A 26775-nucleotide genomic window follows, 5' to 3' on the forward strand; every position below is an offset into this window, starting at 1 on the left:
CCTGGCACAGAGAGGGCACGAGGCCCTGCCTGCCCCGGCGGCCAGACCCGCAAGGACGCGCAGTGAGGCTCACGTGCCCGCCCAGCGCCCCTCACGAGCGCGGTGCCCCTCGCTTGCCCGCAGGCCCGGGTCCGGAAGTTCGGCCCCAAATTGCTGCAGCTGTTGGCCGAGTGGACCGAGACCTTCCCAAGGGACTTCCAGGAGGAGTCGACTATCGGGCACCTTAAGGACGTCGTGGGCCGCATCGCCCCCTGTGACGAGGTGGGCAGCCGGGCGGGGGTCGCGTCACCCTGGGCCACTCCTGTCCCAGGCCTGCACCTGTTCCCGGCCCGCACCCCAGGGCCCTCATCTCCCCAGCTTGCACACCACGGCCCCTCTAAATCCAGCCCCTTTCTGGCCCATCAAGGAATCAGGCACTGCCGAGCTGGGGGGGAACGCGGAGTCTGGTGACCTCTCCCTGACGGCTCTCACCAATGTCATCAGATGGCGGGTGAGAGAGACCCATTCATGGGCTCTTGGGGCCGGGTGGCCAGGCTGTTGGCCTCTGACCTACTAGGCGGGGCTGGCAGAGGCCTGTCCTGGGCCTTGGCCGTGGAGACCTCCCCCTCCTGCCCCTGCCCCACTTCCCGTGCAAGAAGGGCTGGGCTGGTGGTCAGTGCTGCTAGGCAGGGACCCGCAAATCAGGGCCAGGGAAGAGCGTCTACAGGATGAACAAAAAAACAGTAGCAGGGAAAATGGCCCACACCTGTCCATGCAGATTCTCCCGGGATCCTCTCTGCCTCCAGGGGTAAGCTGCAAACCTTCAGGGTAGGGGCAGGGGAGGGGACAAGACCTCACCCCTGCAGTTAAACCACACCAGGTAAACACAGCCCTTGCCCTCAGGAACCCCAGTGGCTTGAGAGGCCTTGGGTGTGCTGGGCATCAGGTGCTGCTGTGGCCCACACCCGCTTTGCTCTCCCAGCTGTGTTACTCTGAGGAGAGCACTGAAGGGTCTCCAAGCCTCACTTCCCTTATGGGCGAAAGGAGGACAAAAATCTTCACCTCCCAGGATTATGGAGACAGACGTCTCCTGGTGTGCTTAGAAGGGGCAAGTTTATCAGCATCCCAGAATGCCACTGTGGGCAGCACTGGTGTAGCATTACCTGGAAGGGGGAAACGTGGGCGGGGGCGCATGTTGGTCATCCTGGAAGGAAACGGAACATGGCAAGCTGGTAGCTGGTGACATGCCGCAGAGTAGGTCTGGACATGGCAGAAGAGCTGCATGTGAGACAAGGGAAAACTTCCAACACAGGCTGGGCAACAGGAAGCCAAACGCCCATGGCAGACATCACTCAGCCTCTGAGGGAGGCACTGCCAGGGGTCACTTCACACAGCAGGCAAGTGACTCAGAACTGAGCAGGCAAGTTCTGAGGCTCAGTGAGATGAGGGCAGTTTCCTCTTCCTCCTCCCCGCACTTCTCCCCTCCTCTGTTCTGCTCCTCACCCCCTCCTCTTCCTCCTCCGCATCCCCTAATCCATCTCGAGATTGTGACATTTGGCTTAGGCTGCAGCACAAAACAGGGCCAGGGAACAGTTGATGATTGGATGGGTGGGGAATAGGGACAGTGGAAACAGGGGATGGGGTGCTGGCTGACTGGCTGGGAAGACATTTGGCTACTTTTATAGATGAATGTGGGAAAGAATAGGTGACTGGGTAATTGGATAGGCAGGTGGATGCATGGGGTAAGTGGATGTGGAAAGATTAATGGAAAGAAGAGAGGGAGAAATATAGGAAGGGTGGACAGGTGGGTGGGTGGGTGTTTGAATAGATGGAGGGGAAAGTGGATGGGTGGGTGGGTGGGTAGATGGTTGAATAGATGGAGAGGAAGGTAGATGGGTGGGTGGGTGGATGGGTGAATAGTTGGAGAGGAAGGTAGATGGGTGGGTGGGTGGATGGGTGAATAGATGGAGAGGAAGGTAGATGGGTAGGTGGGTGGATGGGTGAATAGATGGAGAGGAAGGTAGATGGGTGGGTGGGTGGATGGGTGAATAGGTGGAGAGGAAGGTAGATGGGTGGGGGGGTGTATGGGTGAATAGATGGAGAGGAAGGTAGATGGGTGGGTGGGTGGATGGGTGAATAGGTGGAGCGGAAGGTGGATGGGTGGTTGAATAGTTGAATAGATAGAGGGGAAGGTGGATGGGTCAGTGGGTGGGAGGTTGAATAAATGGAGGGGAAGGTGGACAGGTGGGTGGGTAGATGGGTGAATAGATGGGAGGGGAAGGTGGATGGGTGGGTGGGTGGGTGGATGGTTGAATAGATGGAGAGGAAGGTAGATGGGTGGGTGGGTGGATGGGTGAATAGTTGGAGAGGAAGGTAGATGGGTGGGTGGGTGGATGGGTGAATAGGTGGAGCGGAAGGTGGATGGGTGGTTGAATAGTTGAATAGATAGAGGGGAAGGTGGATGGGTCAGTGGGTGGGAGGTTGAATAAATGGAGGGGAAGGTGGACAGGTGGGTGGGTAGATGGGTGAATAGATGGGAGGGGAAGGTGGATGGGTGGGTGGGTGGATGGGTGAATAGGTGGGAGGGGGAGGTGGATGGGTGGGTGGGTAGATGGGTGAGTAGATGGAGGGGAAGTTGGCGAGTGGGTGGGTAGATGGGTGAATAGATGGAGGGGAAGTGGCTGGGTGGGTGGGTGATGGGTGAGTAGATGGAGGGGAAGGTGGCTGGGTGGGTGGGTGGATGGGTGAGTAGATGGAGGGGAAGGTGGCTGGGTGGGTGGGTAGATGGGTGAGTAGATGGAGGGGAAGGTGGCTGGGTGGGTGGGTAGATGGGTGAGTAGATGGAGGGGAAGGTGGCTGGGTGGGTGGGTGGATGGGTGAGTAGATGGAGGGGAAGGTGGCTGGGTGGGTGGGTGGATGGGTGAGTAGATGGAGGGGAAGGTGGCTGGGTGGGTGGGTGGATGGGTGAGTAGATGGAGGGGGGGGGGGGGGGGGGGGGGGGGGGGGGGGGGGGGGTGGGTGGGTGGATGGGTGAGTAGATGGAGGGAAAGGTGGCTGGGTGGGTGGGTAGATGGGTGAATAGATGGAGGGGAAGTTGGCTGGGTGGGTGGGTGGATGGGTGAGAGGGTGAATGTTAGATAGGAGGGAGCAAGGGTAGATGAGTGAATTGATGGTTCTGTTGGGGGGTTGGGGGTCACTGTAAAAGAGAGGTGGGTGACAGCAGCTGAGTGAAGAGATGGGGCCAGGTGGATGGGGATGGATGAGTAAAAGTGCGTGGTGGGCTGATGGGTGGGCAAGTGGATTTGTGAGTGGGCAGATGTTAGAAGGAAGGAAGGGGAGAGGAGTGAATTGATGGATCTGGGGTGGATCACTGTATAAAAGGGGAGGTGGGTGGTAGCATGTGGCTGGAGAAGAGGTGAGTGTGGGGATGATGGGTGCTGGGTGGATGGTATGTGGGGAGTGAGGCCCCAGTCTCCTGTTTTGTTCCCTTTGACCCCCAAGGGTCAGCAGTGAGGTCTGTCATATGACCAGGCAGATGTGACCTGCCTGATGTTGGAGCCATGTCTCGGTGGTGGGGCTGAGGTAAGCCCTGGCCTGGTTCCCCTCGGGAAACTAGTAGCACCTGTCCACCTGGAGAACCCACAGGTCTGTCACCAGGCTGTGTAGTGTGGACTGGAATGGGAGTTCCCCAGTCCCAACCTAGGCCCCGGCCAGGGGTGCTTCCGCATGTCTCCGGTGACCTCAAGTTGCGCTTCCACAAAAAAGCACGCACCAAACAGGACCTTCTCCGGGCACTGCCTCTCCTCACTGGGCGCTGCTGTGGACTATGGGTTGTTCCCCTCCTGGCGCAGAACAGTTCGGGCTGGAAGAGCCCCGGACCAGAATGATGAGGGAGGGCCTGAGACCCAGCCTGAACCCACCCAGATCCAGACTCGGAAACCACAGCTGTGTGACCTCAGGCAAGGTGCTTTGCCTCTCTGAGCCAGTTTCCTTATTGGTAAAACAGGATAATACCTGTCCCCACCACGCAGCTTTGCAGCGAGGAGTCCCTGAAGTCAGGTGCGCGCTTGCTTCAGCGCTCAATCAACGAGGGCTATGAGGAGAACAGATGGTTCCCCAAATCAGGCATATGAGCATTGTTTCTTAAGTTTTACAGAACTTTCACTGTGAAACATTTCCAACATGCAAAAGTGAAGAATGGTTACCATGCCCTCCTCTGTCCTCATCACCCAACTCCAACAATAATATTTTGCTGAACTGGTTTGTCCTGTCCCCTCACACATTTTGCTTTCCCACAAGTTAGCTGTAAGCAAACCATAGACGTAGGCTTTGCTTCCAAAATATTTCAGCATTATCTTTTTGAAAGACTTCTCACATAAGGGTGGAATAAAAGGACAGAAAGTGCTGTGCACAAGATAATGAGGTGAGCACAGGTCTTTTCAGAGCTGTGTGTCTTTGGGCAAGTTACTTCATCTCTCTGGGCCGTGTCTTTCTGTAAAAGGGAGGGTGATCATTCCTCCCTCACAGGGCTGTGAGAGAACAACAGAGCTCAGGGCTGCAGAGGAGACAGCAGTGGGCTCCCCATCAGAGTGACAGTGAAAGGTGGCACCTTCCTCTTTCCCCTGCCCACTCCCATGTCATCACTGTGCTCCACACCAGCTCTCGGCAGCTGGAGCAGCACTGGAGAGGGACTGAGGAGGCCATTCTCCGTGACCGTGGTTCTGGGGACTCCCGGGAATTCCTTCCCAGCATCGGGCCACCCTGTGCTGGGCAGGGAACCCAGAGGAGTGTCATGGCCAGCCCAGCCTTTGTGGGGCTCCCGGTAGGTTGGACGCAGTAGTTAGAACTCAGGGAGGCCAGTGCCAAGGCTGAAGGAGGCTCAGGGAGCCAGGGAGGACCCCAGTGCTCTGGCCATACCCATTGGGCCTGCCGCAGAGGAGGCCGACTCCACAGGCAGCACCTCTCCGAGGACTGGTCTTGCTTGCTTTTTTTTTTTTTTCTGAGACGGAGTCTCGCTCTGTCACCCAGACTGGAGTGCAGTGGCGTGATTTGGCTCACTGCAACCACCACCTCCTGGGTTCAAGCGATTCTCCTGCCTCAGCCTTCTGAGTAGCTGGGATTACAGGCATGCACCACCACGCCCAGCTAATTTTTGTATTTTTAGTAGAGACGGGGTTTCGCTATGTTGGCTAGGCTTGTCTCGAACTCCTGACCTCGTGATCTGCCCTCCTCGGCCTCCCAAAGTGCTGGGATTACAGGCATGAGCCACCGCGCCCGGCCTGGTCTTGCTTTCTAACTCGCTCACACGGACTGTCTGGGGAACTGACCACCGCCCTCTGAGGCTCCCTCTGTGGCAGAGGTGGCAGAAAGCTGACATAGAGGACAAACCAATGGAGGGAGCAGACCCCCAGGAGCCTCATTAGCTCGTGCATCAGCTTTCTGCCACCTCTGCCTGTTATTTAGTAGGCAGGAGGACATTGGCCCTAAGCTGGCTCAGGAGGGGTCTCCTAGAATTTCAGAGAACAGAGGCCCGTGCTCATCTGGCCTCATCTGGTCAGGGACAGGGATTCCAGCTGTGAAATGCCCAGTCCAAGGAGCTTGGAGGCACCTGGAGAGCCGTGGCTGCCACCCAGGCCACCGTCGGACGACTGCATTCACACCCAGCTCTGTGGATGCAGCAGATGGCTTGTGGAAATAGAAGGAAAAGCGGCTCCAGACCTCCCAGCCTCCCGGGCAGCCTCCCAGCTATGATCAGTGCGGAGAGAGGGCTTCAGCCCGAGGCAGGAGGGGCAAAGCGCTGTTCCACCTCAGCACGGCCTGGTGCTCCATACACGTGGACCCACGACAGTGACAAGGGAATGCCTTGACATGCCCGGTGGTTTATGTCTCTGGCCCTGCCCTTATCTACCAGCGAGATCTCCGAGCTCCTATCCACGAGTGTGTAGAAATCAGTGAGAAAATGAGAGGAGGCCAAGGAGCAGGGCAGATAGCACCCACACACTCAGAGGGGGCACAGAAGAGTCAGGAAAGAACAAACAAGCTAGAACCTAACATCACTGGAAAAATCGAAATAAATTAGCAAGCAGGAAAGGATGATTATTTGAAATGAATATTGGTTCATTCAACAGTAACAAATCTTGCTAAAGTATCTGCGTTTTTAAAAAATAAGGCAATCACGTGGCCCTATCAGGGGGTAGGCACAGACACCCTGCAGCCTTGATTTTGGCACGGGCCTGCAGTCTGCCCTGACACCCTGCTGGAGAGAGCGTCAGCCTGTCAGCAGGTGAAGGTGGTGTTTATCCACGCATTCAGCAGACGCTGGTGGACACCTCCTGTGAGCCAGCTACGGCCCTGCATGAACACAGGGCAGCCCACAGTTGGCTGTGTGGAGCTTGTGGTACAGGGAGAGGAGATGCACTGAACAGAATCATTTCCCCAACAGCTCTAAAAGTGGTGTGGCAGAAGGGCTCACAGCACTGAATACCAATGGCCTGTCTGGGAAAACAGCACTTGAGCTTCGGTCCAGTGGATGAGGAGAACATGCCAGAAGGAAGAAAGCTGTCCAGTTCCTGCCGGGAACATGGGGAGGGTGGGAAGGAGTCAAAGGGGCGGAAGAGTGACCTGTGTCCAGAGCACAGAAGGGGAGCAAGGGCGCATAGAGGCCACCAAGCCTGGCCAGAGCTGACCTTGGGGCCTCAGAGTCACGCCACGACTCCTATCTTTGCACAAGCCATGGAGGCATTTTCAGGAAGAGGGAGGCAGTGATCAGATTTGCATTTTGAACAGACCACTCTGGCTGCAGGGTGGAGAGAAACCGGCATGGATGCACTGGGGGCATTAAGGAGGCCAGTGCAGCCAGAGAGACGACAGTGGCCTGGCCTCCAGAGACAGTGGTGGGATGCGCAGAAATAGAAGAAAATGAAATAGAGAAGGGTGGTGATGGCCTAGACGGGCATGAGAGAGAGGGCGGGGTCGAGGATGGCACCAAGCCTGTGTGTCTGGTGGCCAAAGTGCTATCCCCCAACACTGGGAATACCAGCTTTGGACAAGGAGAGCTGACCTCTATTTGCTGTGCTGGGCAAACAGAGGACCGTGGGCCATATGACTGTGGAGATCAGAGGGAGACTGCAGGTGTGAACCAGAATAGCCAGGAGCTAAGTAAGAGTGAGAAGAGAGGCCTAGACGTAGCAGGAAGAACCCCGAACCCCAGCATCTCACGATGGTGAACACAGGCAAGGCTGCAGACAGCCCAAGGCAGGAGCAACCGGGAGGCTGAGGCGGAGGTGGCCAAGGAAGACGCAGCCTGAGGAACGGCCACTGGCTTGGTGACAGGAGGGCCCAACGAATTGACTGATGGGAGTGGCAGCCAGGTGAAGTGATCCAGGAGTGAGTGGGAGGTGAGGAGACGAAACAGCAGGTGTAGTCACTCGTGGGACTCTGGCTATGCCTGGGAGAGAGACGGGAGGTCAGTCCCCACAGGGCTGGCGTGCCCCAGGGCTGGCAGTGGCTGAGCCCCCTCCCCAACTTCCCAGCACTCAGATGAAGCCCCAGGAGGCAGTGTGCTGACCACAGTTTTGGACAAAGCCTTCCTGAGAGGGGTCGTTCCTTCCATGGGCAACAGATAGAAGAGTCGGACAACTGCCCAGCTAACTAGTGGGCGCCTTCTGCACCTGGCCCCTGTGCTCTGAGAGTTAGGCTTAGGGTTAAGCCACCTCCTGTCCCATTCCTCCCATCTGAGGCTCTGCTACAGCTGCCTGTGGCCACTCCACAGAGAAGCACTGCCATAGGAGTGCCAGACGACTCCCAACCCCGCCACCAGAGCACAGGGCTCCAGCGTCCTCAGACAGCAGCAGCACCCCAGGGCCCTGTCTGAGGCTCCCCAGAGCAATCGGAGCCCCCAGACCCTCACAGCCTGCATACAGATGCCACACCTGCCCGCCGCTCACTGCAGGCTCTGTGTGTCTCAAAATCGTGTGAAGGAAAACTCCCTGCCATCTCTGGAGTGACCTGATGATGCCGACTGCCCACCCCTCATTAGTTCCCGGGGCCTCTGGGAGCAGCAGCCTGTCCAGTCAAGGCGCCCCATCGCTGGGGACCAGGCTCCAGCTCCCACCACTGCCTCTGCCAGTGCCCAGGCCGTCTCCTGGCTGTAGGGGGGTTGCATCTCACTCTGTGCGTTAGACCAAACCCCTTGAGGACGTGAGGATGTCTCCCTTAACAAACCCAGCCAGTCTGATGGCTCTTCCTTGGAAATAGGGGTTTCTGAGGGGAAATGATGTGGCCCAAAGCAAGCGCCCGTGCGTCTGAGCTGGCTGGTGGGGGTGAGCACTTCCTGCATACCCACTGTGTGCCCAGAGCAGGGCTGGGCTCTCGTAGCACAGAGGCGGCAGCACAGACCTCGCAGCCCTGTGCAGCAGTGTTTCCAGTGTGGGAGGAAATGAACCCCACTGTCTCGACAGCGGTTCTATCAGGGAAGTCGCATAGGGTGACCTGGACGAATACTGCTGGGAGCAGAGGCCAGGACAGCACAGCTGGTCGGGGAAGGCCGAGCTGAGCCTGGGAGATAACAGAGTCCCCATTAAAGCCAAGCCAAATGCCAGTCATCTGCGCAGGGCAGGGCCCATGCCATGTCTCCCTCCTCTCTCCCTTTCTCTGGCTTCCTGGCCGTGCCCACCCCAGTCTACCCCATGCCCCAGACAGTTGCCCCCGGCCCCCATCACCCTCCCTGACGTGTGCTCCTCTTGGCTCCCACCCACAGATGGGAAGCCCTGCAGCCTTCACCCCAGTTCCTTTGCCAGGTGGCCCCAACCTGGCTGGGACTGGGTCCTGTTTTGGGGTAGGGGCAGGTCCTGGCCCCTGTGCTGGTACCTGGCCTCTTCTCCAGATACCCTGAGGAAAAGACCCTCCCTTTGGAGCCCAGGAGGCTGCCTGGCTCCAGGGTTAGAGATGCAGAGATTGGGTGTTCAGGCCTGAGTGCCCCTTTCCATCCACCAGGCATACCGGAAGAGGATGCATCAGCTCCTACAGGCTCTGCACCAGAAGCTGGCGGCTCTGCGCCAGGGGCCCGAAGGTCTGGTGGGTGCCGACAAGCCCATCTCCTACAGGACCAAGCCACCAGCCTCCATCCACAGGGAGCTCCTTGGTGTCTGCAGCGACCCCTACACACTGGCCCAGCAGCTGACCCACGTGGAACTGGTGAGCCTGTGCAAGCCACCTTCCCCACCCGGGATTCAGCAGGACCCACACAGATACACTGTGCCCTCCCTGGCTTCCCAGAGCAGCCCCACAAGCTTGTGAAGGAGGCCCTGGCCTAGCCTCGAGCACGCACTGGGCTCCTTGTGGATGCAGAGGCCAAGGGCCCACCCCAGGGAGAGGGAGGCTGGGGCGGGTTCTCCCCTTTGAGACTGAGGGTCGATGGCGCCCTCCCTGCTCTCCAGGCACCCTTCCAGCGCGCTCCCATGCGCGGGCTCATGTCTCCGTCACCTGGCCAGGCAGGCCCTGTACACAGAGGAAACTAAGGCCCAGAAAGGTGAAGCGACGTGCCAACGTCACACAGCAGAAGGGACAGAGCCAGGGTTTGATTCTGCCCCAGATGCCATGCTCCTGGCCACCAGCGCCTCCACCCCGCGGAGGAAGCAGGCCACGGCAGTTACCCAGTGTGGAGCCTGGTTTCCCCGCGCGTCACGCCCTATAGCATTGCTCCCTGCCCCCATGAACCGGGAAAGGAGGGGGGCTGCCTCCTCCAGGGAAGGCGCTGAGCTCTGTGACAACCCAAAACAGGGTCTCCAAGCCCCAGTGTGGAGGGCAGTTGCAGAGTGACTGTTGTGAGGAGGACTAGGGGCTGGGGCGCCACGGCAGGCCCCCCCCGGTCGACACCCCCTCCCCATACCTTCCCTCTTTTACCCGCTCTTCCCCCTTCCCTGCAGGAGCGGCTGCGGCACATCGGGCCGGAGGAGTTTGTCCAGGCCTTTGTGAACAAGGACGCTCTGGCCAGCACAAAGGTAGGAGGCTCTTACGGGCTGTCCCAAAAGTGACCCTCACCCAGTGACTGGCCGCTCTCGGGGGAGCCCGCGAGCCTTCTCGGGGCGAGCGCTGGAGTGGCCCAGAGGGGGACAGGTGGGCTCCGGGGGGCCCTGCCCACTCCGCCACGCCCCTCCAGCTCGGGGGCGGACCACGACAGCCGAGTCCCGAGTCCCCGGAAAACCTGGGGGCTGGACGTGCGGGGCGTGGGGGTCACCCACCCAGCGAGGGCGGAGGAGTGGGCGAGGAACCAGGCCGTGGGCCGCGCTGCTCGGGTGGGCCAGGACCCTGGGCAGGGAGGAGGGTGGAGGCCCCCTGGCGCGCTCCGGGACCCCGTGCGCCTTCTCGGTGCGTTTCGGTGGGCGCCGGTGCCCTCCAGCGGCCACGCGGGGAAGCGCGGGTTGCTGCGCGCTGCCCGGGCTGGGTAAGGGAACTCGCGGGGCCAGGTGCTCAGGACACAGCCCACACGCCCGGATTTCGATCCCGCCCTTCTGGGAGCCCAGCCAGCAGGGTGCCGGTGCCTCCAACGGGCTAAATCCAAGCTGGAATTGCAAACATTGTGCCTTCTGCCCTCACACCTAATAAAAGTACAAACTAAATATGAGATTGCATTTTCACTTCTCAGATACGCAAAAATCACCTAGTAGGTTAGACACATTGTGGAAGGCACACTCCACGTGGCTGCTGGGTGAAGCTGGCGCAGCCACTTTGGAGGGGAGACTGGCACTAGCATCAACGCTTTAAATGGACTTTCTTGACCCCAACTTTCCATTACTACGAATTTATCCCACAGATACACACCCACGTACACGAACATGCACGGACGAAGATATTTGGGATAGACAATGTTTCTTATGGCCAAACACTGGGGGCAGATTGCCTTATCACCCATGGGGACCGGATTACAAATTATGAAACATCTATAACTAGAATGCTGTACAGCTATGAAAGGGAATAAGGTGGACGGAACAATCTCCAAGACCTACCCCTCCAGGCACTGAGAGAAAACGGTAGAGGGAAGAGCAGGGGCAAGAGTGTGTGACCATTTGGGTAACAAAAAAAGAGGGTAACACAAAACCATGTGTGTTGCCTGTGTCCGTATGCACTCTCTAGGAATGCTGACTGCTCTGGGAATTCTGAACAACTGTGGTGCTGGGATGCTGGGAGGCAGGAACAGGAGGGAGATTTTCTTTTTTTTTTTTTTTTTTTTTTTTTTTTGAGACGGAGTCTTGCCGTCGCCCAGGCTGGAGTGCAGTGGAGCGATCTCGGCTCACTGCAAGCTCCGCCTCCCGGGTTCACGCCATTCTCCTGCCTCAGCCTCCCCAATAGCTGGAACTACCGGCGCCCGCCACCACGCCCGGCTAATTTTTTTGTATTTTTAGTAGAGAAGGGGTTTCACCGTGTTAGCCAGGATGGTCTCGATCTCCTGACCTCGTGATCCGCCCGCCTCGGCCTCCCAGAGCGCTGGGATTACAGGTGTGAGCCACCGCGCCCGGCCGAGATTCTTACAAGATTGTTTGGGGCCATTTCCAAATATTACTTTTTTATTGTGAAATACATCAAGATGACATTTGTTTATCCCCCCACTATAGATGAACATTTGTGTGTACGGCTTTTTGCTGTTATAAATATTCCCGCAGTGGACATTCTTACACCCGCGTCCTGGTATACGTGAGTGCACACTTTCTCTAGGGTGTCCGTTCTCAAAAGGCTCAGGATCCCTTTAGACTCTTAGAAATTATTAAGGACCCCAATTAACTTTTGATTATATAGATTATATTTATCAATATTTATATTAGCAATTAAGATTAACTTTTTTTTGAGACGGAGTCTCACTCACTCTTGTCACCCAGGCTGGAGTGCAGTGGTGCGATCTCGGCTCCCTGCAACCTCCACCTCCCGGGTTCAAGCGATTCTCCTGCCTCAGCTCCCCCGAATAGCTGGGACTAAAGGTGTATGCCACCACACACGGCTAATTTTTGTATTTTTTAAATTTTTTTAATTTTTATATTTTTATTAGAGACGGTGTTTGGCCATATTGACCAGGTTGGTCTCAAACTCCTGAGCTCAAGTGATCCACCCACCTGGGCCTCCCAAAGTGCTGGGGTTACAGGCATGAGACACTGAACCTGGCCCTAAGATTAATTTTTTAAAATATTTATTCAAAAATAACAATAACAGCCAAGCAGTGGCCCATGCCTGTAGTCCCAGCTACTCAGGAGGCCCAGATAGGAGGACTGCTTGAGCCCAAGAGTTCAAGTCCAGCCTGAGCAACATAGATAGCAGGAACCCATCTCTCTAAAAACAAAACAATAAAAACCCATTACATGGTAACATAAATAACATATTTTATGAAAAATAATTCTTTTTCCACAATAGGAAATTACTGAGAAAAGTGGCATTGTTTTATAGTATTTTTTACAAATCTCTTTATTGTCTGACTTAATAGAAGACAGCTGGATTCTTTTCTCTGCTTCTGCATTCTGCCTCTTGACATAGTTTTTTGGCTGAAGAAAATCCAACCTCACACCGATAGGTAGCTGGAAAAGGGAGGAGTATTTTACCACCTTTTCAGATAATTGTGAATATGCTTCTTTGATACCACACTAAAACTCAGCAAGTGATAGCTTTGTAAGATTAACTACAACATGAAATCTGAAAAGATGTCAGTGAACTTTCCGTACTCTGATGTTGAAAGCCGTTGGTCTGTCTTGAATCTTGGTGCACGATTTTGCGACATCATACATTTGTCATGCAGGAAAATATGGGTTCACTGTGTTAGGCAGATCTTCCAAATGTTGGCACATTTCATTGTACAACATTTTAGAAATCACATGATTATTGGCCGGGCGCGGTGGCTCACGCTTGTAATCCCAGCACTTTGGGAGGCCGAGGCGGGCGGATCACGAGGTCAGGAGATCGAGACCACGGTGAAACCCTGTCTCTACTAAAAATACAAAAAAATTAGCCGGGCGTGGTGGCGGGCGCCTGTAGTCCCAGCTACTCGGAGAGGCTGAGGCAGGAGAATGGCGTGAACCCGGGAGGCGGAGCTTGCAGTGAGCCGAGATTGCGCCACTGCACTCCAGCCTGGGCGACAGAGCAAGACTCTGTCTCAAGAAAAAAAAAAAAAAAGAAATCACATGATTATTACTCTTAGTCTCATTTTTAAATCTGTAAGTATTGGGAAGCTGTCAGACTCACAGAGATAGATACATGTCTTACAAGTTCCCGGTTTTCTCTTGAAAGCCTTAATTTTATCATTGGCAACAAATATTGTCAATTGTTCTCCTTTTTTAAATGACTAAGCCAAGAACTTTCAGTTTTTATTTTTTAAACATCATTGAACAAGAAAAACATTCAACCAAATTCAAAAGAATTAGGTTGGATTAATTTGCAATAAAATAATCACCTTAAAATATCAGCCCTTCTATTTAGGGCCAAGGAGGCCAGTAGTTCCTGTTTGAACAGCAGAATTGCACAATTATTTTTACCTATATCTGATGGCACAAAAAAATAAGTCTTACAACTTCCACTGACACCCTCCCCACCCTCCAGAGTGGATAGAGTTCATACAATTGCATCTTAGGTCAGTACTCAGGCTCTTAAAAATCATCTTACATTTTTAAATATAATACAACTACTCTGGTAACAAGAATACTTACAAATACCTTAGATGATTGCATGACACATTAGACTGTTCGAACAGCAAAGATGAAAAATAATATACAAGAATTATAGTTCCTTGTTTATAGAAATCATCCAAGTAAAATATTTTCCCTAATTTCAGTTGTTCTTCTTTAAATGACAGGTTCATTTTGTTCATTTTCAAGGAAATATCAGGCAAACACTGAAGTCTGAATTACCACAGTGTGTCTCAGAGTCCTTCTTTAGAGCAGAAACGGTACTCCAGGAAAACGGTGGCCCGTTCAGCTCACAAGCAAATGAAGTGCTTTCCCTCAGGAAACCAGCACACTTTCTGTATGCAACAGAAGGGCTCCTTGTGCACAAACCGTTAGGTCACATAGAATACGGAAAACCTCAAAAATCTAGACTGAATAAAAGTTAAAAGTTTTGCCTCATTTAGGGCATTCTTAAGTCACACTCCCTTTTTTCTTCTTCTGGGCAGTTTCCCCCACCATTGCTTTTGCACCATCAGTACAAATTTCAACACAGTGGAAAAGGCAGTAACACTGTATTATTATGAAAATAGCCGGCCGGGCGCGGTGGCTCACGCCTGTAATCCCAGCACTTTGGGAGGCCGAGGCGGGTGGATCATGAGGTCAGGAGATCGAGACCATCCTGGATAACAAGGTGAAACCCCATCTCTACTAAAAATACAAAAAAATTAGCCGGGCATGGTGGCGGGCACCTGTAGTCCCAACTACTCGGAAGGCTGAGGCAGGAGAATGGCGTGAACCTGGGAGGCGGAGCTTGCAGTGAGCCGAGATTGTGCCACTGCACTCCAGCCTGGGTGACAGAGCGAGACTCCGTCTCAAAAAATAAATAAATAAATAAGTACAGGACTCCATGTTTTTCCATTACCTCAAGTGTGTATTTATTGTATGTCCTGTCTGCTTGTTGCTGGTTTAATGAATGTAATTTACTTTTGTATATCAAGTTTAAATTTGACAACATTGTAAATTCTTATTAATTCTATTAATTTGTATTCTTTGGGGTTTTTCACGTAGACAAGTACATCTGAGAGTAATGACAGTTTTGTTTCCTCCTTTCCAATCCTTATTCTTTTTAGTTCTGTGGTAGTCATAGAATAGAACCCTCCACTAACAGGAAGTAGACAAGAGTGATAGATAGACTTTAATCTATCATTTTAAATCTCTGAAATGTTGAGATTGTTTGTTATTGCAGAGTAACACTGCCCAATCTAACTTTTTTGTTTTGTTTGTTTGTTTGTTTGTTTGTTTTCTTGAGACGGAGTTTCAGTCTTGTTGCCCAGGCTGGAGGGCAATGGCATGATCCCGGCTCACTGCAACCTCCGCCTCCCGGTTTCAAGTGATTCTCCTGACTCAGACTCCCGAGTAGCTGGGATTACAGGCATGCGCCAGCATGGCTGGCTAATTTTGTATTTTTAATAGAGACGAGGTTTCTTCATGTTGGTCAGGCTGGTCTCAAACTCCCGACCTCAGGTGATCCGCCCGCCTTGGACTCCCAAAGTGCTGGGATTACAGGTGTGAGCCACTGCGCCCGGCCTAACTTATTGTGCTACCTTGCACCTCTGATACAATGTCAAATAGAAGTATTGATAGCTGGCATCCTTATTTTGTCCTGACTTTCAAAGGAATGCTTTTAACGTGTCCCAATAGAGTATGATGTTTGCTACAGGACTTCTTTAGATGTCTATTATCAGCTTAAGGAAGTATCCTGTTCCTTCCTAGTTTTCTGAGAATTCTCATCATGAATGGTTGTTAAATTTCATTTATTTTTTCTGGATCTGTTACTCACATATTCTCTTCTCCTTTAAACTGTTAGCTGATTATTTATATTAGTTTTTAAAATAAATGTTTGTTTGTGTGTTTGTTTTGGGTTTTTTATTGTTGTTGTTGTTGTTATTGTTTTTGAGACAGAGTCTTGCTCCTTTTCCCAGGCTGGAGTACAGTGATGTGAACACAGCTCACTGCAGCCTCAACCTCCTGGGCTCAAGTGATCCTCCTGCCTCAGCCCCCCAAGTAGCTGGGACTACAGGCACATGCCTCCATACCTGGCTAATTTTTGTATTTTTTGTGGAGACAGGGTTTCACCATGTTTGCCCTGACTGGTCTGGAACTCCTGAGCTCAAGAGATCTGCTTGCATTGGCCTCCCAAAGTGCTGGGATTGCAGGTGTGAGCCACCTCACCTGGCCTGGTTTTTTATTGCTGCTGTTGTTGTTGTTTGAGACGGAGTTTCGCACTTGTTACCCAGGCTGGAGTGCAATAGCACAATCTCAGCTCACTACAACGTCCGCCTCCCAGATTCAGGAGATTCTCTTGCCTCAGCCTCCCAAGTAGCTAGGATTACAGGCGCCCACCACCAAGCTCAGCTATTTTTGTATTTTTAGTAGACAGGATTTCACCATGTTGGTCAGGCTGTTCCTGAACTCCTGACCTCAAGTGATCCACCCTCCTCGGCCTCCTAAAGTGCTGGGATTACAGGCGTGAGCCACTGCGCCAGGCTGTTTTTTTAATCAATGTTGAACCAACCTTGCATTTCTGAGATAAACGAAACTGGGATAAATGAAATCAGTATCTTTTTCACACATCCCTGGATTTGGTTTGCTAATGTTTTAGGATTTCTGCAACTATAACCGTCAGTGAGACTGAACTGTTATTTCCCTTTCTGACACTGTTCTTTTTCGTCTTTGTTTCTCTCACCCTGTTCTCTGTTCTTCCTGAAAGACTGAATTACTTGTTCTTGGAGCATTTTGTAGAATTAGCCAGTGGAACCATCTAGGCTTGGTATTTGCTTTGAGGGATGACTTTCATGTACTGATTCAAGGTTAGTCTTGTTTGTTTCTTTGTTTATTCTTGTTATTGATTTAATGGTTATAGGACTATTTAGGTTTTATGTTTCTTCTTTAGTCTGTTTTGTAATTTATATTTTTCTAGGAATTTGGCCATTTCCCCCAAGTTTCCAAATTTATAGACATAAAATTATTTGTAATATTCTCTAAGTATCTTTTTAATTTCTTCACATCCACATTGATCCATCTCTAGTATTTTGATTATTTACACCTCTCTTTGTTTCTTTATCAATCTTATCCAAGGTCCATCAATTTTATTAATGTTTTCAAATAAAGATCTTTTGACTTTGTTGATTCTGTAGATTGTAGTTTTTTTTTACTATTTCATTTCTTTCTTCTCTACTCTTTATTATTTCTTTCCATCTACTTCCTTTGGATTTATAGTGTTATTCTTTTTCTAGTTTCGTATGTTGGATGTTCAGCTTGTTTTTATCCTTCTTTTCTAATAAAAGCATGAAAGGTGATTTCTCTTTACATAAATTTTTATTTACAGCCTCCAAGTTTTATTTTTTAACATTTTCATTATCATTCTAATTCCATTATGATTTCATCCTTGAAATATAGATTATTTTTAAAAAATTTTAAGTTTCTGAACATTTGAAAAGAATGCATATTCTCAAGTAATTAAGTTCAAGTTTCCATATTTATTTATTACTTCAAATTGTGTTGTTCAGATTCATATTCATCCTGGGTTTCGTTCTGTTTTTCTTTTTCAATCTCCCTAACCTGTTACTGTCATGTGTGTTAAAATCTTCCATGTGACTGTAGAACTCAACTTCTCCTTATAAAGAACTTCACCTTTCTGATTATTTTTGCCTCCATATATTGAACCTATGCTCCTAGCTGCAATCAAGTTTAGACTTGTGACATATCCCGATGAGCTGACCCTTTTATCATTATGCAGTTACTCTCTAATTTCTCCTAAAGCTTTTTGCCTTAGGGTCTTTTTTGTTGCCTTAAAGTCTATTTTGTTCGATGTTAATATAGTTATGTAATATTTATCAGATATATATATATTTTTACTTATATCCTTGTGTTTGGAGTGTATCTCTTGAAAGTGGCAAGCAGCTGCAATATTTAATTACAATGTTGTCATCACTAATCCATAGAATTTGTTCTTGCTATCTTCTGTTGTACTGTATAGTTATCTTCCTTATCTGTTTCTTTTTCCTCCTTCCTTTGCTTCTTTTGAATAACTAGGTCCCCCATTCCATCTTCGCTTCTATTTATTGAAAGTTACCCTGGCAGTTTTTTGGGGATTTTTTTTGTTTTAGTTTTAGGGTTTTTTTTGGTTTTTTTTTAGATGAAGTTTCACTTTTGTTGCCCAGGCTGGAGTGCAGTGGAACAATCTCAGCTCACTGCAACCTCTGCCTCCCGGGTTCAAGCAATTCTCCTGCCTCAGCCTCCTGAGTAGCTGGGATTACAGGCACCCACCACCATGCCCAGCTAATTTTTGTATATTTAGTAGAGACGGGGTTTCATCATGTTGAACAGGCTGTTCCTGAACTCCTGACCTCAGGTGATCCGCCCGCCTTGGCCTCTCAAAGTGTTGGGATTACAGGCGTGAGCCACCACGCTCGGCCTACCCTGGCAGTTTTAACAAACACATTTATGATAAGTTTCATCTTTTAGATGGTGGTATATTATACAGTGGAAAGTTCTATATCCATTTAAAAATTTTGTTTCCAAAGGATATGTTATGGCACAGGGAAAGGTTCGCATAGCAAAGCATGGGAATATATGTGGTTATGATAGATGTATGCATACACACAGCTGGTGCCCGTTACTCCCAGCAGCTGTGCCCTATAAAGTCCGAAGCACCGAATGAGTGAGTGAGCGCAGAACCGTTACTCCCAGGGGAAATGCAAGGTGCGGTTCCTGTGAGCCTCTCGTCACAATGCTTTCGCCAGCGGATCAATATATCACCTTGTTTTATGTGTGCTTATATTTAAAGACATTACTTCATATAAATTATTGATTAATATTGACCTCATGGCCAACAGTGCTGTTACTCACAGCTGAACGCTGATGTTACACACATTTTCTCTGTGAGGCACAGAGCGGCCTTTGTGTGCGCGGGAACACTAGACGGCACTTCAGCACCATGCTTGGGGGCCTTTCTCAACAATGAAATTATCAGCAAAAAGCACAAAAATGCAAAGGGCGTGATGCTCAGTAGGCCAAGTCTGAGCGTGTGATGCAGGAGGACAGAGCATTGCTTAGCCTCCTCTGGAGATGCTCACGGACGCTCATGACTTCAATATTTTTGCCACCTTATGCATGTGTACAGATGACCACAAAAGTGACACAAGTTTTTGAGGTTACAAATACATTTTAGAGAGTAGGCAAATTTGCAAATACAGGATCCAGGAATAATGAGGTTCGTGTGTGTGTGTGTGTGTGTGTGTGTGTGTGTGTGTGAAGTTACATTTTAAAATGTATTTTTAAAAGGACTAAAAGGGTACATACCATATCGTTGGTATTTCTGGATGGTTTGGGGGTTTTGACATTTCCCAGGTCGTAAGGATCATGAACTGACTTCATGTTCTAAAAGGTGATAGACAAAAAGGCTCAGAATGTGGTCCTGTGTGGTGTGTTTTTTCTAGCCCTGCTTCAGTGACAAGACCAGCAACCTGGAGGCTTACGTGAAATGGTTCAACAGGCTGTGCTACCTGGTGGCAACTGAGATCTGCATGGTGAGTAGACAGCCAGGGCGGCAGGCGGCCGGAGTCGGGGGGAGCCCACGGGGGAGGGAACCGGAAGGACACCTTGAGTCCTGTTCATTTCCAAGTCCAAGGCCAGGCTGGGCATCCCTCCGGGACTCCAGGTGACACCAGCTTTCCTGCAGTGACATTTCCCTCCAAGTAGAACCCAGGCCAGATCCACTGGCCAGGCACAGAGGGTGCTGGAGAGGGTTTGCTGAAGGAGTGAGAGGCTGTCACTCCCAGCCCCAGTGGCTCTGCTCTGTCCATCTGTGCCGGCCTGCCTGGGGCAGCCTGGCCTGCAACTGGCCTCGTTTGGCTGGCTCGGGACCTAGAGGTGGATGAGATCCGACCCTTAAGCCTTGGGAGATGCACGTAAAAGCCCATGGTTCTAGCTGCTCCTGGAAAGCACCAAGACTCAGCAGCGTGGCGCCAGACGTGCTTGTCACTGAGTCGCAGTCCCGCCTGGCCACACCCACCCGTCCTCCTCCTTGCAGCAGAGGGACCCTCCTCTGAACCCACTCTCTCACCTTAAGATGAAGCCCAGGGGGCTGCTCATCCCAGGGCCAGGCTGGAGGCAGTGCCGGGCCAGGCTGGGCTCTCCGCAGCGGGTGCTGAGACTGAGTATGGGGAACATGTTCATGAGGGGTCCACACCTGCAGAGAAGAGTAGAGAGGAGGTGGCCCCACGCGACGTGGCGATGGACACAGGAGTTGGCCTCTATCCCCCACGTGGCTCAGCCCCCATCACAGGGCAGGCTGCCCTTCAAAGGACAGGGCCAGCCTTGGGTGGGCAGCTCTCTGTGGCCAAGACAGCCCCTGGAAGGGGGTTTGGTGACACATCTCAGAGCACAACACCCCACTTCTTGGTGGCAGTAAAGACCCTTGCTGCAAGCAACACCTACCTGTGTGGAAAGAAGGCAATGCAGGCCCCACCAGCCCAGCCCACTTCCTACCCTCACACCGCTGGCTGCAGGTGAGAGGGCGGAGCCTGGGCGGAGCCTGGCCTGAACCCCTCAGGGCACCAGCTGCGGCCCAGGATGGCCGGGGAAGGACACGGCGTGGTTCTGTGCATCACGGGGGTCTGAAGTCCCGAGTGCCTGGCCACAAACAAGGGTTTACCAGTCACGCAGTTGTTAGATGGGGAGAGCAGAGGGGCTGCTCGAGGGACAGGCCTCAGGGCCAGCTTGTACCCCAGTGAGGGGAGAAAGCCCAGGGCTGGGGGGAAGTGGGTGGGGCTCTCTAATTCAGGGAAGGAGTGGGGTGGGAGCTGAGGAGAGGGAGGAGGGCGCTGGAGGGGAGCCATGGAGCATCTCCTGAAGGTGCCTCTCAGCAGCTCCAGGGCTACAGGGGGTGCCCGTGCCCCCACCGGGCCCACCTAGCCCCCTCTGGCATTGGGCTCTGCTGGCTCGGCCCATGAAGCGCTCTGAGACCCTGTTTACCCTGAGCCTCAAGAGCCTCAGCTGTGCAGTGGGTTCAGAGAAGGCAAAGAGGGCCAGGTGAGGGGAGCAGGTCTGGTCAGGGCCAGGTGGAGGCGTGTCACCCTGAGGCTCTGCTGCCCTGTCCGCAGCCAGCCAAGAAGAAGCAGAGGGCCCAGGTGATCGAGTTCTTCATCGACGTGGCCCGCGAGTGCTTCAACATCGGCAACTTCAACTCCCTCATGGCCATCATCTGTGAGTGGGCCCGCCCGGGCCAGCAGTCCCCAGTGCACAGGCCCCCCCAGAGATCGGAGTGGGTGCAGCCAGGCAGGCAGAGTGCAAGCCAGGGCCCGCCTCTGAGCAGCGGAGGGGCATGGGCCGAGCTGTCTGAAGGCCTGGGCAGCCCCATGTCCCCACATCAGAGGTCCTGGGGAGCCGTGCCTTTTGAGGCAAGCCCAGCCCCCTCGGGATGTTTAGTGAGGGCTTGGTGGGATGTCCGCAGACCCAGAGAGAACGAGGCCCAGTGCAGGTGCTCGGTACAGAGTGGGACCAGCATGGTGGCAGCAGGCCCACCTGACCATGATGTCCACCAGCATCCCTCACCCACCCACCATGTGACAGGCTGAGCCCTGCAGACCCAAGCCCTGGTCAGGGTGCAGGCCAAGGGGCTGCAGCTACACAGAGGCCCCCCTGTCCCAGAAGCAGCCCTCTCCAACCTTCCCTCCCTCTTCCAGCCGGCATGAACATGAGCCCTGTCTCCAGGCTGAAGAAGACCTGGGCCAAAGTGAAGACGGCCAAGTTTTTCATCCTCGAGGTAAATGAGGCTGCTGGGCTGCCGGGTGCCTCCGGCCATCCCCTGGACAGAGCTGCCCACATGCCTCCCTGTCTCCATCCAGCACCAGATGGACCCAACGGGGAATTTCTGCAACTACAGGACAGCCCTGCGAGGGGCGGCCCACCGCTCCCTGATGGCCCACAGCAGCCGAGAGAAGGTAGGTCGCGGCCACGTTGGCCCAGGGGGGCAGCAGCAGGGAACCTGGGTGCTGGCTCAGAGTAACACCTGCTGCAGCTCCTGCCCCCCTGCAGCATCAGTAATAGACAGCCAGGTCTCCTTGCTTGCATGCCTCCAGTGTGGGGAACTCACCACCTCCCAAAACCTGAGGGAAGCCAGGCTCAGACAGCTCTGACTGACAGGAAGTGCTTCATGAGGGCCTGAAGCCGGGCTGCCTGGGCTCATCCTTCCTTGGGGGGCCACGCGAATGAGGCCACTTCGTCTTCTGCTCACCAGTTCTTCAGAGCCCCCACGGCCCCTCCTCTCTCCTCCTGAGTCAGCGGCCCCAGACCTGCCCTGCCACACTACAGCTTCCAGGCTCCTCCCCACTTGGGGCCCTTTGGTCCCTGAACAGCTCCATTTGTCAAAATCTCTTCTGTTTCAGATAAAATTGAGGTTCCAGGTACACAGGATCTTCCACCTCCCTGATTCTAAACATAATACTTTTATTTATGTGGCCTCAGATCACATTTACATTTTTGGCAATCACTGAACCAAGCTTTTTCCTCACCCAAACTGCCTGTTCACAGCTCGTAATTTTTTTTTTTTTTTTTTTTTTTGGAGATGGAGTCTCTCTCTGTCACCCAGGCTGGAGAGCAGTGGTGCAATCTTGGCTCACTGCAACCTCCACCTCCTGGGTTCAAGCGATTTTCCTGCCTCAGCCTCCCAAGTAGCTGGGATTATAGGTGTCCGCCACCACGCCCAGCTAATGTGTGTATTTTTAGTAGAGGCGGAGTTTCACCATATTGGCCAGGATGGTCTTAAACTCCTGATCTCAGGTGATTTGCTTGCCTCAGCCTTCCAAAGTGCTAGGATTACATGCGTGAGCCACTGTGCCCAGCCATAGGCTGTATTCTTATATACCTGCATTTGTGGGGCCTTTGCTGACCTGAGCAATTTTATTTCTCCTCCAAATTCTACTCATGGCCTCTGGTACAGGGAGTCATGCACAGGCTCTGGGATTGCAGTGATCCTCTGGCTTGAAACCTGTCACCATCCTGATGATTAGAGTTGTTCATCTCTATGGAGAGGAAACTCCAAGACTTGCTGTACCTTTGAAGGCCTGTGCCATGCAGGAACATTAGTGGAATCAGGTCCCTGCTGTGGTTCGTGGATGTCTGTCTCCAGCTTGAGGGATAATAGAACACGCTGTTGTTGAAATTCAGGTCCCCCTGGAATTGCACTGGAGGAATGCCAGTGGGCAGGTTTGGGAAGCAAGCTGAGGTGTGCACGATTGTGCCATCTGCCAGGCCTTCTTGGCCCTCCACCCAAGGGGCAGACACCAGCCACACGGATGGCTCTGTCCTGTCCAGCTGGCCTTTCCTGTTCAGGCTGTGAGTGTGTCAGTGACTCTGGGTCCCAGGCAGGGGTCTGCTGCAGAGGGGAGCAGCACCCAGGGATGCGAGACCTCAAATCCCAGGGCAGGTGGGCGGCCCGCCAGAAACCAGAGCCCGGAAAGCCAGACACCAGGGGCAGGAACCTCATGTCACTGAGCACCTGCCTCATTCCAGCCACTTGGCCTCCGTACCCCAGCTGAATTCTGACAAACACTCTTTGGGGGCATCAGCATTGCCAATTCCCAGATCAGCAGACTGAGTCTCGGCGGGAGACCTCACTAGTCCAGTCACACTGCAGGTAGGTGGCAGAGCCAGGATCACACTCCAGCCTGTCTGGCTCTGAAGCTCGTGGTCTGCACACCACCAGGCTGACTCCTGTTCCCAGGCACTGGGTGTGTGTGGCGACCGCAGAGCGCTGGCTACAGGCCTAGGATGGATGCAGAGTCGGTGTGCAGGAGCTTGGTGCCGAGCTGGGCTGGGAGCCGCCAGCCATGGCCTGGGCGCTCCGCACTGCTTCCTTCATCTCTGCTGGGACACGGGGGCTGTGGGGCAGGTAGACAGACTGGGATATGGGTGCCTGTGTTCTGAGCCCCTTCCAGCTCTGGGTGCTGGGAGGCTGTGCATTGGTGCTGTAGGCAGGCAGCTTAGAGCTGTGTGTTGACTTTAACCGCATTCTCCTCTAACTTCCAGAGAGAGACGGGTCATGGGCTAGGCCCACAAAAGCTGCTTTATGGGTGGAGAGGGGTGGAGGGACAGAGGGAGGGAAGGAAGGAGGAAGGGATACTTAGAGTCGTGCTCACAGCTTCCTGGCGCCCCAGCTGAGTTGATGGGGCCGGGAGATCTCGGTGGTCATGGCACTTTACGCTTCCTTCCTGTCTGTGGGCGGCTCCTGTCCGCCCCTCTCCCAGTCTGTGTCACAGGGCCCACTTATCTGAGTGACCTCCAAGCTGACCTGGGCTCTAATTAAACTTCTCACGTCAGAAGCAAGGGCAATGGATTTGCAGATACAAAGGCCTGTTTGGCTGCTGTGAGGGCAGGGAGACCAGGTCAGACATGGGGGGTGGCCTTGGGTGGCGTGGTCGTGACAGAAGGGGTGAGAAGTGCTTGCGTATGGGACGCGCCACCTCTCGAGGACCAGCTCAATGCCCCTGCCTCCAGGAAGCCCAGACCAGGCCCCAGAGGAGCCTCCTCTGTGTGCACAGTCCCACACTCCTTAAACCCCCTCCCTGTCTTGGCACGTCTCCCTATTCCAACACAGTTCAGCTGTCCAGAACCCACACTAGGACTGGGGACTCAGTGCCACTGAGGGAGGACACAGACACAGACCACCCCCGCAATCCCCCCCTACCACTGATCCCGGCACGGTGAGGAAAAGGCAGGACGGGGCACTAGGGCAGAGCCACCTGGGACTCAGCCCTGCTTCCGCTGCTCACTGCTATGTGAGCTTATGCAAGGTATTTAACCTCTCTGGGCCTCAGCTTCCTCATGTGTAAGTGGGGTCATAAGAGCCCTGCTTCACAGGACCATGTAAAGATGGAAAGTCATCCTGTGTATAGCTCAGCAGTGAGGCAGTCAGGCTTGATAAAAGGCATAAGTAGTGGGCTCTGTGGGAGCACAGATGGAGGCTAAACCCAGCCGGCAGTGGGAAGTTGGGATTAGCAAAGATTTGCCACATGAGGCCTCCTCATTTTGTAGGTTACTCCTACAACTGTGTCTCCCACTACAGTGAGGTCAGGGATGAAGAGTCTGGTGGGGGCCTGCACGCAGCCCGCAGCACCTCACAGGCTGGGTCCATGAGCCTTTCTTTTCCTTCGGGCAGTGGAGCAAGAATGCTTTTGGTCTAACAGTGAGTGCATCAGGATCAGATCTTTAGCATCAAGAAAGACATAGGGGGACAAATGGTTAATTTTTTTTTTTTTTTAAAACGGAGGCCACCTTGGGAGGCCAAGGCGAGCAGATCACAAGGTCAGGAGTTCGGGACCAGGTTGGCCAATATGGTGAAACCCCATCTCTAGTAAAAATACAAAAACTAGCCGGGTGTGGCATCAGGGGCCTGTAATCCCAGCTACTTGGGAGGCTGAAGCAGGAGAATCACTTGAACCCGGGAGGCGGAGCTTGCAGCGAGTCACGCCATTGCACTCCAGCCTGGGCGACAGGCGAGACTCCATCTCAAAAAAAAAAAAAAAAAAAAAAAAAAAAAAAAAGAGGCCACCAAATTTCAGAACAGTTGATGCACATCTGTTCCATGTGTCTTTACCAGTGTGTTCAGCAGGGACTGCACCTCCAGGTGCACACGAGCCTGTGGACCTTTGGATGGGGATGGGGGTAGTGGGGACCTACCAGCCCCTCCCAGAAGGCAGTGGAAGGAATATTCAAGGGTCATCGTGACTGTGCATCTCTTACCCAGCCCCAGGACGGGCGGCGGCACCAAGGCACTCTGCAGGGTGAGGCGTGCCTGCTCCTTTCTTTGTGGTCCTTATTGCCCTCCATGGTGCACAGGAATTCGCCTCGTAACCCATGAAGCCCCGAGGCCCTGGCTAGCCCAGGAAGTCTCCCCTGCCCTCGGCACCCTGGGGTCGGGTCTGAGGTCCCTGGGGCGGCTATCTGCTGGCAACGCTGCCCCCCGTCCTGGAGCCCGCTGTGTGGAGGGCCGGCTGGGGCCGACCTGCCCCCTCTTTCTTCCAGATAGTCATTCCTTTCTTCAGCCTGCTCATCAAAGACATCTACTTCCTGAATGAGGGCTGTGCCAACCGCCTTCCCAACGGACACATCAACTTTGAGGTAGGACCTCCGTGCGGATCACCACTGAGGTGGACAGGCCAGGAAAAGTTCCCAGGGAAGGACCACTGGCCCTTGCACACCCAGCCTCATGGGGGACCCTGGGGCAGAATGAGCAGTTCACAGCCGACCTCAGCAAGGTTGTCAGGGTCCTCCCACCCTGACATCCGCTGAGGTGGAGATGCTGAAGCTGAGGGTCATGTCCATCCAGGCTGCGCCTCACGGCAAGCACAAGCGAAGCAGGGTCCATCTGAGCCCTTGAGGGGCACCAGGCTGGCGAGAAAGGCAGCTCCGTGGGCCCGCAGTGACAACCGGCAAGGCGCTGTGACAGGGGCTGTGCCCTGGGGGTCAGGACCAGCCCAAAGGCAGAGCCCTGAGGAGCAGGAGGAAGCTATCAGGCTGAGGCCAGAGTGAACAGAAAAGAAAGAATTCTGCTCCCTCTGTAGACACTCACTGCTGTCAGCTCAAGTGACTCCTCCTCCAGGAACCCCCCTGGACCTCCCAGGCAGAGAGAGCCCCCCTGGCAGCCCTCCCAAAGCACAGCAGGCTGGGCATCCTCCATCCATCCTGCATCCATCCTGCATCCCTCCATCCATCCTCCATCCCTCCATCCATCCTCGGTCCCTCTGTCCATCCTCGATCCCTCCTCCATCCTCGGTCCCTCCGTCCATCCTCCATCCATCCATCCTCGGTCCCTCCATCCATCCTCAGTCCCTCCGTCCATCCTCCATCCATCCATCCTCGGTCCCTCCGTCCATCCTCGGTCCCTCCATCCATCCTCCATCCATCGATCCTCGGTCTCTCCATCCATCCTCGATCCCTCCATCCATCCTTGATCCCTCCGTCTATCCTCAGTCCCTCCGTCCATCCTCCATCCATCCATCCTCCATCCATCCATCCTCGATCCCTCCGTCCATCCTCGATCCCTCCATCCATCCTCGATCCCTCCATCCATCCTCAGTTCCTCCGTCCATCC

The 26775-nt window shown here is 53.3% G+C and overlaps 1 protein-coding gene across 3 annotated transcripts in view; it reads left to right on the plus strand.

Annotated features, from left to right (window-relative positions):
• RASGEF1C (RasGEF domain family member 1C) overlaps positions 1 to 26775 on the plus strand; it is a 107683-nt gene that overhangs the window by 66016 nt on the left and 14892 nt on the right. For 2 of the 3 annotated variants that reach the window (XM_030824253.1, XM_030824244.1), the window contains exons 4-11: positions 124 to 261; positions 8974 to 9174; positions 9906 to 9980; positions 19121 to 19210; positions 20786 to 20888; positions 21368 to 21447; positions 21530 to 21625; positions 25707 to 25802. In XM_030824253.1, coding sequence (XP_030680113.1) covers positions 124 to 261; positions 8974 to 9174; positions 9906 to 9980; positions 19121 to 19210; positions 20786 to 20888; positions 21368 to 21447; positions 21530 to 21625; positions 25707 to 25802 — 879 coding nt within the window. Of the gene's footprint in view, positions 1 to 123; positions 262 to 8973; positions 9175 to 9905; positions 9981 to 19120; positions 19211 to 20785; positions 20889 to 21367; positions 21448 to 21529; positions 21626 to 25281; positions 25466 to 25706; positions 25803 to 26775 lie in introns of those variants that run through there. The other variant, XR_004032637.1, reaches the window with a different exon arrangement.

This window comes from Nomascus leucogenys, chromosome 2 (genome assembly GCF_006542625.1).
Source record: "Nomascus leucogenys isolate Asia chromosome 2, Asia_NLE_v1, whole genome shotgun sequence".
NCBI classification, from domain to species: Eukaryota; Metazoa; Chordata; class Mammalia; order Primates; family Hylobatidae; genus Nomascus; species Nomascus leucogenys.